Genomic DNA, 15,725 nt, shown 5'->3' on the forward strand with positions numbered 1-15,725 from the left:
AATCAGGGTCTGTCATAAAATAAATTGCCCCTTTGCCTAATAGCCATTGTTCACTAACCCTGCCTACATCCATGTGGATCCAGTCTGCATTATCTCTAATGCTATCAGATACTTCCAACAGATGTATATTGAGCAGGGTGGTCTGGGTGCTTACTATCCAGAATCAGACACAGAGCCACACTCTATCACGCTGTAATGCAGCATTCTAAAAACACCGATCTGTTTCAGCAATACATTGACACGCCTCAGATGAAATTAGCCAGTTTAACTGAATTTCAGACTTCCATTTATTCGGAGAGTCAACAAGCGTGTAGAATGGGATCCTACTCAAAGTTAAGTCACCCGCACTGCTGCAATAAGGGCCTGAGCAACAAGCAAAGCTTTGAGAAGACAGCACCATGCCAACTGGGCTAATTTATAGTCCACTAAACCTGCCACCATCTGTCCTTACTGAACCCTGCCTGTAAAATCTGATGTCCATTCTTCATTTACAACTTTCATTGAATGTATTTATTCTAGTCACCCCAGTTCACCCGTTAGGAGCAAACTCCACACTCCATTGATCCTGGGCTCACCTCCGGACTTATAATGACTCCCTATATTTACAGCTCTGCAGTGTCGCTCTCCGCCTTCACCCCTTCCGTGTGTTGAAGAACTTGACTGGGCCACTCTCCAATCATCTTGTTTGCCTGATTAATGTTCCTACTGAGCTGAATTCTAAATTGTTTTGCTGAACTTTAACTTTCCTCAGATGTATCCCTGTGAATATAAGGCAACCTGTCAGAATGTAATTTCCACTGATTCTGATCCACTTCAAAGATCCAATCACAATTTGCTACTTGAAGGCTCTTTTAGAGAGATGAGGCAGAGGAGAAAGCGGGTGGATCTAGAACAAAGGTAACCCAACAGCAACATTGGAATGGTATTTAGGCACACACATGGCCATGCTGAACATGATGTACTTATCTATACTGATCCTGACAGCAAGTACATGGTCTGTAGCCTTCAATGTGTTGGTGATTATCTTTAGGTAGCCTTTAAATATTGTGAGAGTATCTGCCTTCTTTGTCCACTCAAGGGGTCATGGTTATACTGAATAGAAACAGGCCCATCAGTCCAACAAGTTCAGGCCAACTAAGATTCCCATCTCAGCTAACCTCCTTTGCCTTGTTTGGCCCATATTCCTATCCTGTCCAAGTGCCTTTTAAATATTGTAACCTGTCTCAACCATTTCCTCTAGCAGCTCAGACAGACCACCCTCTGGCTGAAAAAAATCACTCCTCAGGTTCCTATTAAATTCCTCCCCTCTCACCTTAAACCTATGCCCTCCAGCAACACACACACAAAATGCTGGAAGAACTCGGCATTTTGATGACTGGTCCTGATGAAATGTCTCGGCCCAAAACGTTGATTGTTTATTCCTCTGCATAAACGCAGTAACACTTACATCCACTGTAATGAAGTACTTTGAGATGCTGGTGATATTAACTCTGCTCTAACTTACCTACCATCACAACAGGTCAACAGCAGGTGCCATTTCGTTGGCTCTTCACTCAACCCTGGGACATCTGAACAATGAAGATACATACATCAAGATGTGCTTTATTGACTACAGCTCTGCAATCAACGCTATCGTCTCCTCAAAGCTAATCAATAAATTCCAAGACCTTGGCCTCCATACCTCCAAGTGGTACCGGATCCTCGATTTCCTCACTTGCAGACCTCAGTCAGTTCTGATTGGCAACAAGAGCTTGTAACAGGATTTGGACCAGCCAGAAAATGGGCTGAGATATGGCAGATGGAATTTAATGCAGGTAGGTGTAAGGTGTTACACTTTGGTAAGACCAACCAAAAGTAGCTCTTAAACAGTGAAAGCTAGGGCACTGAGGAGTGCTGTAGAACAAAGGGATCTGGGAATACAGGTCCACAATTCATTGTTAGTGATAGGTAGATCAGGTTGTAAAGAAAATTTTTGGCTCATTGGCCTTCAGAAATCAAAATATTGAGTATAGGAGATGGGATAATGGGATATTATGTTGAGGTTGTATAAGATATTGGTGAGGCCTAATTTGGAATATTGTGTGCTGCTTTGGTCACCTACCTGCATGAAAGATGAATGGAGAAAACTTTCAAGGATGTTGCTTGGAACGGAGGACCTGAATAGGTTAGGACTTTATTCCTTAGAAGATAGAAGATGTACAGAGGCGTACAGAATTATGAGGAGTATAGATCGGGTAAATGCAAGCAGGATTTTCCACTGAGGTTGGATGAGTCTACAACTAGAGGTCAGGGGTTAAGGGTGAAAACGAAAAACTTAAGGAGAACATGAAGGGCAACATCTTCACTCAGAGGGTCGTGAAAGTGCAGAGCAAGCTGCCAGCAAGTGGTGCATGTAAGTTCAATTTCAATGTTTTAAGAAAAGTCTGGATGGGTACATGGATGATAGGGGTATGGAAAGCTATGGCCCCAGTGTAGGTCGATGGGAGCAGGCAGCTTAAGTGGACTATATGGTCTGCAGGACCTGCTTCTGTGCTGTACTCTTCTATGACTTTCATATCTCCTCCACAACCACCACTGGCACATTGCACCACAAGGTTGTGTGCTTAGCCCCCTGCTCTACAGGGGCACAATTGAGAGCATCCTGACTGGCTGCATCACTGCCTGCTGTGGGAGCTGTACCTCCCTTAATCGCAGGATTCTGCAGAGAGTGGTGCAGACAGCCCAGGGCGTCTGTCTGTAGTTGTGGACTTCCCATGATTCAGGACATTTACAAAGACAGGTGTGAGAAAAGAGCCCGAAGGATCACTGGGGACCAGAGTCACCCCAACCACAAACTGTTCCAGCTGCTACCATCCGGGAAATGGTATTGCAGCTTAAAAGGCAGGACTAAAAGGCTCTGGGACAGCTTCTTCCATCAGGTCATCAGACTGATTAACACTGATTTGAGTGTATTTCTATGTTACCTTAACTGTTCTAATTATTATAAATTACTATGATTGCACATCGCACATTTAGACGGAGACGTAACGTAAAGATTTTTACTCCTCATGTATGTGAAGGATGTAAAAAATAAAGTCAATTCAATTCTTCTACCATGACTGCGAGGCTAAGCACAGTTCCAATGCCATATTTAAGTTTGCTGGTGACATGCCACTGTTATCTGAATCAGTTGGTGACGAATCAGCATATAGGATGCAGATTGAAAGTTTGGCTAAATGGTGCCACAATAACAACCTCTCATTCAACATCATCGAAAGGTACGGGAGCCTTAGGTCCTACCCCAACGAGTTCAGGACCAGTTATTACCCCTACCCCATCAGTCTCCTGAACCACAGTGGATAACTTCACTCACCTCAACTCTGAACTGATTCTGTATCTTACGGACTCTACAACTTAGGTTCTCAATATTTATTACTTTATTTTTAATATTATTTAGTTTTTTTCCCCTTTTTTTTGTATTTGCAGAATTTATTGCCTTTTTTTGCACATTGGCTGTTTATTAGTCTGTATGCAATTTTTCATTGATTCTCTGAACTTCTTTGTTCTACTGTGAATGCTTGCAAGAAAATGAATCTCTGGGTTGTATACGGTGATGTATATGTACTTTGAAAATAAATTTACTTTCAACCTTGAATTTTTTAATGCTGCCTGTTCCTCCAGCATGTTGTGTGTATTACACCGGATTCCAGCATCTGCAGAACCTCTTGAGGTTTCTTATGGTCTCCAGTACTTGATTCCACAACCATGGAAAAAAGACGGTGAGCATTCACCCTAACTATGCCTTCCATCATTTTATAAATCTCACTAAAATCTCTCCTTAGTCTCCTGCACTCCAATGAATAAAGTCCTGGCCTGTTCAACCCACTCCCTTGAGTCCTGGAAAAATGATCATCAATCTCCTTTGCATTCTTTCAAGCTGAATGACACCATTCCGACAACAGGGTGACCAAACTGATCATAATATTCCAAAAGTGGTCTCACCAATATCTTGTACAAGTGCAACGTAGCACCCCTAGATCAATACCCATTGCCCTGACTGATGAAGGCCAGAGGCCTTCTTCACTCAGGCAACAAGCTCCAGATTCCGACCACCCTCTGGGTGTAAACGCACTTCCTCAGATCCCCTCCCAACCTCTTACCCTTTACCCCTTCCATTTTCAGACATCACTGCTACTATCTAGCCGATCAACATCCCTTTGATTAAGTAAAGCCTCGCAGGAGTCACAGAGCACAACATAGATCCTTCGACGCACCTAATCTATACCAAACTATTATTTTCCCTAGTCCCATTGACCTGCATCTCGAACAAAGCCCTCCACACCCCATCCATGTACTTATCCAAGCTTCCCTTAAATGTTCAAATTGAACCCACAGCCACCACTTCACCTGGCAGCTTGGTCCATGCTCTCACCAACCTCTGAGTGAAGAAGTGTGGAATGAGCTGCTGCAAGATTTCACAAGGTACTAGCATTATTGCATAATGGTGAAGGGGCAGACAAGAAGTTGTTGGTAAGGAAGCTGGTTAACCATTCAGGAGACCAGAGAAAACAGAGAGATAGTACCAGGAATGGAAAACTATTGTCATGATCCGGTCCGTGAAATCCACATTCCGGTCCATCGTTCCTTATTCCAGGATTTCCAGTTTTCCCTTTTGCTGTTGGGTGCTCTAATTGAGGCACCTGATTCACATTTTGGGCTGGACTGCTCCCTTCCCTCCCCTTCCCCTTCCTTCTGAAGCCTCGCCTGTGTCCTCGCCTCTAACGCCGTCAGGTTCAACCACCAGGGCAAGACCAGGGCCTTGCTGTGTCTAGATAAGGGACTGTCTTTCGTTGTTTGGAACCGTCTCTTTGTGCCCTTGCCTCTGCTTGGTAGGTCCGGCCATTTGCTGCTACCTTCAGTGGAGTTCTGTCTCTCAGTGTTCTGTGTATGAGTCCCAGCCCTACGTCCTGCTCCCTAGGAGGGGTCCTGACTCTGTGTAGTGCCCCGGCCCCAAGTCCTGTTCCTGAGGAGAGGTCCCGGCTCTGTGTTCCATGTTCCTGTTCTCCCTCGACCAAGGCTCTGTGTTCCTGTTCTCTTCAACCAAGGCTCTGCATTCCTGTTCTCCTTCGACCAAGGCTTTGTGTTCCTGTTCTCCCTCGACCAAGTCAAGGCTTTGTGTTCTCGTCCTGTCCATGTGCCTCGCCCAGCCAAGGAGTACCACGCCCAGCCCGGTGCTGGGACTATCTCGTCCTGTCCAAGCCACGTCCAAGAACTTCATCCTGTCCAAGCAACATCCAAGAACCTCGTCCTATCCAAGCCACGGCTTTGCATTCTCGTCCTGTCCATGTGCCTCGTCCTGTGCAGGAGTTCCATGTCCTGTTCTGTAGCCACGTCCTGTCCTTGCCAAGATCCTAGTCCCGAGTCCTAGCCTAGACCCGGGTTCTGGTTCCAAGTCAAGACCCAGGTTCCGAGTCCAAACCAAGACCCAGGTTCTGGGTCCTTGTCCAGACTCTGGTTCCGGAGTTCTATGTCACTAGTCCAGGCTTCTTGTTCCTAGTTCCTTGTCTGGGTCCCGTGTTTCTTGTCCATGTCCTAGCCCAGGCCCTGCATCCTAGCCTAATCCAGGGCCTGTGTCTTGTCCAGCGTCATTTCTTCCCCACTTCCCTTGCTTTCTTGACACACCGAGTCCTGTTCCTAGTACCTCAGTGTCTGTGCCTTGCATTTGGGTCTGCTCCCAATGCCTCCCCCCATATGACAACTATTCATTTTCGGTGTTGTTTCCAAGAAACGAAAGACAGAGACCTGAGATTCTCATTTTGCTCTCTCTTCTGTCAGCAATCACACACAGAACCAAAAGCTTCATTGTAGTAAATCCTGATAAAAAAGAAATATCTGAAGTCGCTCTATAATTCCTCTCCAGTTTTGGAATGTCATAACAATATGAATTGCCACTCATTCCTGCTCACAAAGTAAACTGCCAGAATGCTAATCTCTTATTCACCTTGGATAATTACTCTTGAAAATCCAACAGGAACAGCTGTGAATAATTACTGGGCCAGCAATTACTCGTATTTCAAGTGAAGGTCAGTGGACAGCTTCAAATTCAGAATGTGAAGTGGCAGAGTGGGCAAGGACCTCAGATGACTGGTGCAATGGATGGGGAGATGTTAATGGGTCAGCAGTCATCTTAGACCCTCGGAAAAGACAAATTTACCTGCTGGAGTTGAAATTACAGGGGGAATGATTTGCTCACGAAGATTCTGTGAGCCAGGAAATTCGCCCCAGTCTGAGTCACCCATTGGGAATAGTTCTCCCCAGACAGTGAAGGTTGTTGTGCTAAATGGCTGATCTTGGCTAAGTCACCCATTTATCTCTTTTCCTTTCTCATAGGCAGAGGATCCAGCCAAGGTTATAAGTACCCTACATCAGGGGTCCCCAACCTTTTTTGCACTGCGGACCAGTTTAATATTAACGATATTCTTGCAGAGCGGCCGACCCGGGGGGGGGGGGGGGGGAGGGTTGCCAACAGACAAGAGTAGCAGTCCAATTCGTTGTGTTTACCCCAAGAAAGACTACAATGACCATGAAGCCTTGCGCAGGCACCTGTGTGCGCATGTGCAACTTGCGCATGTGTGTACCTGCCGATTATTTTCCTAAAAGTCGTTTTTGGCGATTCTGTTCCGGGGGGCAGGGGTGTTAATCATGACCGGAATATAGGTGATAAGTGGCTAATACACTCAGTTTCCTTTCTGAAAGGGGTTATCAAACGAATTTAATATTAAACACACACCGCATATTTTCCTCGCATGAATATAGTGATAAGTCAATTATCAGGGGAGGACAGGGGCTTGAAGTAAGTGTTGAACGACCTTCCAGTAGAAGTGGTAGAGGCAGGTTGGATATTATAATTTAAAGAAAAATTGGATAGATATATCGACAAGAAAGGAATGGAGGGTTATGGGCTGAGTGCAGGTCGGTGGTACTAGGTGAGAGTAGCGTTCGGCACGGACTAGCAGGGCAGAGATGGCCCGTTTCCGTGCTGTAATTGCTATATGGTTATATAAGTCACTTATAATCAATAGTATCATAACATTTTAAGTAACGTTTGGATATTAAACACACAGCACATAATTTCCCCGTATGAACATATAAAATCATTGCAACACACCAATATCGCTGAATCAGTGGGAGCCCTGGACTTGTTTCCCTGCAACAAGACGGTCCCATCGAGGGGTGATGGGAGACAGCGATACTCGAAGGGGGTTCCTTATGTCCAGTCTATTCCGCAATTTCGTTTTCATTGCATTCATTGCAGAGATATGTTGGAAATGGAAGCAACGTTTTCAGTGCTTTCTTGCCTATCACAGGATATTTAGCCTTGACTTTGACCCAGAATGCCGGCAGAGATGTTATGTCAAACATACTTTTCAGCCCGTCATCATTTGCAAGCTCGAGGAGTTGATCTCCCTCCCACGCTGACATGGATGACGCGCAGGTAATGACCGCGCGTGTGTTCAAGCTCAACAGGGCGTGACAGGGAATGAGGAAGGGTGCAGCTGACTCATATCGCCAAATCATATCGTTTCCTTGTGGCCCGGTAGCGAATACTTTGCGGCCCGGTGGTTGGGGACCGCTGTCCTACATGACCAATGACTAAAAGAAATGAAATATCGATCAGTTATATTTATGGGCAGAGAAATAGCAGACGGAATTTAATCCAAGTATGTGTGAGGTGTTGCACTTTTGGAGCTCGAAAGTAAAGGGAAAGTATACAGTTAACAGCAGGACCCTGAATAGTACTGAAGCATACACGGGGATCTTGGGGCCCAAGTCCATACCTCCCTGAAAGTGGCAATGCAAGTGAGTCTTGTGATCAATGCAGAGAGTCATGGACACATCTGGTCTATCATGGGCACGGCCCTCCAGACTACAGCCAGCATTTACAGCAGGTGCTGCCTCAAGAAGGCGGCAAATATCTTCGAGGATCCCCACCATTCAGGACATGCCTTCTTCCTGATGCCATCAAGCAGGTGATACAGAAACCTGAAGTACCCACTAGGTGCAGGAGCAGCAGATTTCCTACAACCAACAGGTCGTTAAACCACACAAAATGCTGGAGGAACACAGCAGGCCAGGCAGCAACTATGGAAAACATGCAGTTGACATTTTGGGCTGAGACCCTTCGCCAGTCCTGTTTGGCCTGAAAGACTGACTAGTTACTCTTCTCCATAGATGCTGCCTGGCCTGCTGAGTTTCTCCAGCATTTTGGATTTCCAGCACCTGCAGATTTTCTTTTGTTAGGTTCTTAAACCAACCTGCACAACCCTAACTATCCCAGCAACAGAACATTACCAATCACCTCCTGCACTACCATTGATCTGGCTTCCAGTGTATTTATCCTTTGCACTCAGGTATTATGCATGCAGTCTTCTTTCCTTTCCTCACTCAAAGGTATAATTTATATTCCGTGTGCTCCTGTCCCAACGTGGCTATGATGCTGCTGCAAGTACATTCTTCACTGTGCCTCTACCTCACCATACTTGTGTACATGACAATAAGCTTGACTTGTTTGTCTTTCATTGATTCTCTCCTGTTTCTCATATTTACTGCGAATGCCTGCAAGAAAATGAATCTCAGGGTGTACTTGGTGACATATATCCACTTTGATAATAAAATCACTTTGAACTTTGACCTTTGAAGCTTGACTTCCAAGAAAGTACACTGACCTAAAACACCAGTTATAACCTCTTCCACGGATACTGCCAAGCCACTTGATGCTGCAAGTACTTTGTACTTCCATAAGAGATGGACAAGATTTAATGCAAGTAAGTAGGGTTCATGCTCCCTAGACAGACATACGGACAATAAAAAGAAAGTGCCCGAGCCTCATCAGAACGCACCCCTCCCACAGGGCTTCAAAGCTTCTTTTCAGATTGCACTATCTTAAATCTACTCCAAGATGCTTAATTAGATTGTTAATGGTCTGGCATGTGATAGATATGTTTCGCTGTAACAGTTTACCAAACAGATTTAAGTAATTAACTGTAAATCACATCATTAAATGGTTTTAGTGCAAACTGTTATAGTGGAGAAGATTAACACCAACTGGCACCAGGAGATTCTGTCTCTGAATGTCTAAGGATCATTTCTCCTGAAGAACATCATCACTCGTTCAACGTCTCTGCACTGCACGCTTCCAGAGGAGGGTAAAACTAAACGCATCAGGAAGGGAAAATTGCAAATACAAACTGGAAAACAGGATATTGGGAATGCGCGCCTGTCAAATGTGATGGAGCGAAAGGGGAGGTTAATGTTTCAGTAGGACACTGCACCTGAAAGATTTGACTTGCGCATATGCCCTTTTCCCGCTGCACACCCACTGTCTGCATCCTCTACCTGAACTTGAAAGGTTCCCGGATTCCAAGTTTGATACTTTGCACACTGGTTGGGTGCTCTCCTGTCTGGGGCATGTGTAAGTGGAAGTGGTACAGGAGAAAGCACTGTCCTCAGCATCTCTGCTGGGCACACCCTGGACTCGTGATGAAGCATCAAGACGCTGCCACCTTACCCGCAGGAAGGAGAGGTCCCTGTTCCGGTCGATGTTGGTGATCTCCAGGTTGCCCATGACAACTTCGCAGTTCTCGTAATTCTTCCGTAATGCGCGATACTGCTGCTCCAGATCAGAGAGGGTGCTGAGCTTGTTCTCAGTCCCGGCGCACACTGTTATGATTTAAAGCACAAGAGACGGAGGATTAGAGATATATTGGCGAAACATTACATAGGTCAATCTTCCTGTCGATCGGTTGATTATCATTGTAAAATTAAGTTATTGATCCCTTTTTTCAGAAAGTGTAAAAGAAAATAAATTGATGATCTAACCCTACAAGAACAAGGTTCCTTCTGCATTTATAGTGGTGCCATCCATTAAACAATCTGCTAACCATAATATAAACTGACAATCAAAGCATTCCTCCCTGAGGTGCCAATAATTGAGTGACTCTGCAGAAATGAAAATTACTGTGCATCCAAAAATTAGCTTTGCTAATGATAAAAATTGCGATTCAAGATTTGTTGACTACCTCTAGTTTAATGGTATTTGTAAAATGCCCAATGGAAATGAGAAAATTAAACCTTATTTGCACAGAGAGCAAGTTAAAATATGAGCAGTTTCATTGAAACAAAACAGGATTACAGGGCTCAGAATGAGCAGTAATGAGCTGCTCAACATCATCTTCACATTACCAATCAAACCAGCACTTCACATTGAAAACAATCAAACTCAAATAAACCACGGACATTCCATTTAGATTAGTGCAGGACCTAAGACAAGGTTATTGAGTTAGCCCACAGCCGGTGAGATTTCTGTCGGAGAGGAATGTTTCAGAGGAGTTACTGGGCCCATCTCACTCCTTGTAATTGTAACACCCCAGGGTTCTGCTCACTAGATAGAGTCATCCTGCTATTTCTGACGAAGGGAGCTGACTGTGCATTTCCCTCCACAGACGCTGCCTGATCCATAGAACTCTTCCAGCATCTGTGTGTTGCTCCAAACATTCCTCAATTTGTTCAACAGATGTGTACCTGGAAAGCTTCCTATCAAAGAAATTTTGTTGTCAAGGTGGATTGTGCAAATTTTTGTATAGAGGGTGGTGTGTATCTTAGAGAAAAAGGTTTCTAAATGAAAAAGTCAATGACATTATTGTGAAAGTTGGTAAATCAAACCTGACGAACATACCTGTTCACAGACAGAAAATGGAGATCGAAGACTACAGCCACTACCTACTGGTGGTAGAGGGAGCAGTAAATGTCAAAATTACATTAACTCTCTAGTATTTAATATTTCTACCCTGGGAAAGATTCTGACTGTTTACTCTATCTGCATATTTCACACTTAAATATTTTACACTGAAAATTGAAAGATGCGTCAAAACAACGAAATGTGTTCTATCATGGTGCATCTCTTCTGTGAAGAAGCAACTAATGTCAGCAATACATTTTAGAGCTTGTGCTGAGGAGATTTTGATCAGCAATGTTACTAAGTGATGAGGGGCAGGTGGCAGCCAGGAGTCACACCTTTGTTCATCCCTGCTCATATGAATGAATATGTTTGTGGTGCTCAGAGCCTAATGGTGTTCCCAATTCACAAAAGCATCTATGTAATCCTTGCAGTGGGAGAGTGATAAACATTCTGCGCAAATTAAACCATGGATGTAGCTCTTTAACCCCGCCTTCTCTCTTTCTACTTCATCGAACCTCTCCTTCTCTTCCTCCCTCCATCATGCGTGTAGATACAAATACAACACACTGGGTGCCGGGACAATGTGGGCACACATGCACTTCTCCCTGGATAAAGAAGAGTGGCATATCAAATTTACTAGTAAGCCCACATGCTTAGTATTTACCAATGGTGCTGAGGTGGAGATGGGTGAGTAACTTTAAGCCCCTGGGTGTAAATATCACTGACAATTTTACCTGGTCCAGCCATGTGGACACTATGGCCAAGAAAGCACATCAGCGTGCAGCTCTAATTTCTCAGAAGCTTGAGGACATTCGGCACATTCCCCATTGACTGTTACCAACATTTGCAGATGCACAGTAAAAAATATCCCATCCAGATACATCATGGCTTGGTCTGGCAACTGCTACAGCTACAGCAAGAAGCTACCGCGATTTATGGACACCGCTTAGCACACCATGAAAACCAACCATCTCTCCATCAACACTGCCTTGGAAAAGCAGCCAGGATCATCAAAGCCAGCTCCCACCCCGGTCATTCTCTCTTCTCCCCTCGTCCAAAAGATGAAAATGCTTGAGAATATACACCACCAGGCTCAAGGCTAGCTTCTACCTCACTGTTATAAGATTCGTGCATGATAAAGATGAAGTCTTGGCCTCACAATCAACCTCATTGTGGTCTTTGCTTACACTGCACCTTCTCTGTCACTGTAATACTATATTTTGTATCCCGTTATTGCTTTTCCTTCTACTACCTCAATGTAGTGACATGATGATACGTTCTGTATGGGTGACATGCCAAACCAAGCTTTTCACTTATCTCAGTACACATGTCAACCATAAATTGATTTCTAATTACTAACTACCGAGGAGCAACGCTGGCTTTGTACCTCGGAGTGGAACAATCCTTCTTGAATGTGCATGATTAAATTCTTCCAGAATGTTTGTAATTTCTTTGAGATTGCTCCTGTTTCCTACAAAAGTGATAGCAAGGCAGAGTGACATTTCCTTCAGTGTGCTCACCAATAAACTGGGCTAGGTTCAGGCTACACCCACGACCGCAGAGTGTTGAGAGGGATAACCTACCAAGCAAAGCGGCCTCCTCTAAAGGAGGATGATGTGAGACTCTCCCACAGAACGGCACTGGGACACATTCTGCAATATTAACTCCAAACAGCTTTGTTCTCCAGATCCAGCAGCTTAATGTTTGATAAGGTGGCTTTAAAAATAACTAGTAAATGGAATGTGATAGTTGTAGACTAAACTGGTTAATTTTAACCTTCATGATGGTAAACATTTGTGATAGAGGAGAATGTGGATACAGGCAGAATATTGATCACCTCTTGGGGCAGAGATCCGGCTGCATTTAATTTTCACTTCCAAGCTCTGCAGCTGTTGTTCTATTAGAATGTGCCAACACGGAGCCATCTTACAGAGCTTGCTAGAGTAGGGTTCGCACCTAAGTCACCTGGGGTATCACCATCCTTTATTACAGACCTGGGCAGCAGTTTTCGGAGCCCTTCTCTGAAAACTGCCCACCGATCTGGGCGGGAGGAGGGGATACATGGCAGGGAGGGGCGGACCCCTCTCACAGTGGAAAAGTCGGAATTCAGAGGGGGCGGATGTGGGAGGGGGGTGGGTAACGGGAATGGCGGCTGCTCTTAAAGGACCCATGCTGATTTTGCTTCTCAGGTTAACCCTCGTGCTTCGCTGTCCTTCAGAAGATGCCATTTTCTCAGAACCGGCTTCTCTCTTCACACTGAATTCAAAGCAAAGGAAGGTGATGGTGTTAGAAAGCATGATGGATGGTAAACAAACGATGATGTGCAGTGTTCAGGGAGAGAGCATGAGAGGAGAATGCTCCTGACGAGGGAGGAGTGCTAACCAATAAAAATTAGCTTTTTTTTAGATTATGAGGACACGCAGTCCTTGTTTATTGTCATTTAGAAATGCATGCATGCATTAAGAAATGATACAATGTTCCTCCAGAGTGATATCACAAAAAAACAAAACAAACCAAAGACTAACACTGACAAGACCACATAATTACAACATATAGTTACAGCAGTGCAAAGCAATACCATAATTTTATAAAGAGCAGACCATTGGCATGGTAAAAAAAAGTCTCAAAGTTCCGATCGACTCCCGATAGTCCCGATAGCAGGCGGCAGAAGGGAGAAACTCTCTCTGCCATAAACCTCCAGGCACCGACAACTGTCGATGCATTGGAAGCACCTGACCACAGCTGACTCTGAGTCCGTCTGAAAACCTTGAGCCTCCAACCAGCCCTTCAACACCGAGCACTGAGCACCATCTCTGCTGAGCGCTTCGACCCCGCCCTGGCCGTCGAGCAACAAGCAAAGCCGAGGACTCGAGGCCTTCCTCTCCGGAGATTCAGGATCACACAGTAACAGCAGCAGCGAAAGAAGCATTTCAGAAATTTCTCCAGGTGTTCCTCTGTTCTCTCACGTCTGTCTCCATCAAATCAGGATTGTGCACGGCACCCTACTTGACAGATTACAGATATCATTCACCGGAGTGGCCGCCCAAGCTGCGTCGCACCACCATCTTATCCTCCTGGAGAAGACCTTTGTCGTGTGTGCTTTAAAACATACAGAGAAGGGTTGGGGGGGGGGTAGAAATGATCAGAAGTTAAAGAAATCGATGACATGCCTTCAGTTTGGAGGCTATCTAGGTGGAATATGAGGTGTTGGTCCTCCAACCCAAGAGTGGCTTCATCATAGCAGTAGATGAGACCATGTTGGATTGGGAATGGGAAGTAGAATTAAAATGGGTGGCCACCAGGAAATCCCACTTCTTGAGATGGATGGAGAGAAGCGGTCCCACAGTCTATGTCCAGTCTCACCAATGCAGAGGGCACTGCTGCGGGAGCACCGGATGCAGACTTGCAAGGGAAGCGTTGCCTCACCTGGAAGGGCTGCCTGGAGCCCCGAATAGTGGTGAGGGAGGAGGTGACTGGCCAGGCATAGTACTTGTCTCGCATGCGGTGGTAAGTGTCAGGAGGGAGACCAGTGGGGAAGAATGAGTGGACATGGAAGTCCCTGCAGAAAGCTGAGGGAAGGAGAGACCTGGGTCACTGGTACTGAGAGGCAGTAGTTGCTCCACAGTGCTGCCTCCAAATGAATTGACAGAACAGTCCATGAAGAAGGCAAGATCCATTTATGTGACACCCGCAGACACAATGGAAGCATCTCACATGGTGCGTTATTGCTGTTGCGTAGATTTTTTGCAGCTTCAATGCCCCACAAAAGATGGGCCACAAATCTGATAAGCAACATACACATCAGTCACTCTAGTAAACTTTTAGGCTCAAGACCTTTCGTTTACTTCCTTATATAATTTTTCAGAGCACTCACCTTTGATGATGTATGAGTAACTATTCATTCCCCTTTAATGTACTGATAATAACAGGTTGTTGGCAAACAGATAATGGGCAGAGTAAAAATCTCTGCTCAGCTTCCAGAGTGTGTTGTGACCCACAAACACTCAGTGGTTGAAAGCATTGCTGTAGTGAAAAGCAGCAACAGACCAATATCTGTGACCCCTCACTCGTGACCACAGCGTGCAGAGCACAGCACTTAGAGGTCATCTTTAGCTACGGCTTTCCTGCTTCCACATCAATGCCTGTCTATATTGGAGGTCAAAGATCACAATAGCTCATTGTCCTCTACAACAGGGCAGCTGCGATGTCCTTAACTTTCTGGCATCCTTCAAGCACACAATGTCCCTCAACTACATGGCGTCCCTCAACCCCGTGATTTCCCTCAGCTCTGTGATATTTCGCACCCAAATTATCTCGCTTAACTGAACAATATCCCTCACCACAAAGATCTCCGTCAACCCAATGATATCTCTCAATCTAGTGAAGTTCAATAATCTTTCTTTTTCTTTTTTATCCCTTTTCAAAGGTTTATTCAATGATTACAATATCACATTATTACAATAATATAATATTCCATAATTCATACTATTTACAATAAAACTAGAACACATCAACTTCATATAGAATGCATTCAAGCCCCTATGGCAATCATTGGCCCCAGAAGGTCCCTATTCTACCATGGCCAGAATACAATGGTGTGAGGTGGCATTGATGCTCCCCTCACCCATAACTCCTCCATTATCCCATCCATCTGCCATCCTTCCGGTGTTGTAAGAAGGATAAGAGTCCCATTGCCATTATCTATCACCCTATGAGTCTCCATATCCAGCACATGGTTTTCCATAACTTCTGTCATATTTAATGGGATCCTACCAATAAGCACATCTTTTCTTCTCCCCTTCTCTCTGCATTCCACAGAGAACTCTCTCAATGTGACTCCATTGCTGACTTGTCCCTCCCCACTAATTACCCTTCTGGCACTGATTGCTGTAAATGGGACAAATGCTACACCTGCCACGGTGCCTTCTCTCTCAAAACCATTCAGGGCCCCGTATAGTCCTTCCAGGTGAGGCAACAATTTACCTATGAGTCTGTCAGGGTCATCTAC

General features: G+C 44.9%; 1 protein-coding gene and 1 long non-coding RNA gene across 7 annotated transcripts in view; one reads left to right on the forward strand and one right to left on the reverse strand.

Annotated features, from left to right (window-relative positions):
* Window positions 1–3,995, forward strand: part of LOC134348349 (uncharacterized) — a 34,790-nt gene extending 30,795 nt beyond the window's left edge. The window contains exon 3 of the long non-coding RNA XR_010018397.1: window positions 1,520–3,995. This is a non-coding gene — a long non-coding RNA (uncharacterized LOC134348349). The remainder of the gene's footprint in view (window positions 1–1,519) is intronic.
* LOC134348348 (receptor tyrosine-protein kinase erbB-4-like) overlaps window positions 1–15,725 on the reverse strand; it is a 1,006,440-nt gene that overhangs the window by 651,691 nt on the left and 339,024 nt on the right. For all 6 annotated transcript variants that reach the window (XM_063051562.1, XM_063051560.1, XM_063051559.1 and 3 more), the window contains exon 2: window positions 9,548–9,699. In XM_063051562.1, the coding sequence (XP_062907632.1) occupies window positions 9,548–9,699 (152 nt within the window). The remainder of the gene's footprint in view (window positions 1–9,547; window positions 9,700–15,725) is intronic.

Source organism: Mobula hypostoma, chromosome 6 (assembly GCF_963921235.1).
Source record: "Mobula hypostoma chromosome 6, sMobHyp1.1, whole genome shotgun sequence".
NCBI lineage: Eukaryota > Metazoa > Chordata > Chondrichthyes > Myliobatiformes > Myliobatidae > Mobula > Mobula hypostoma.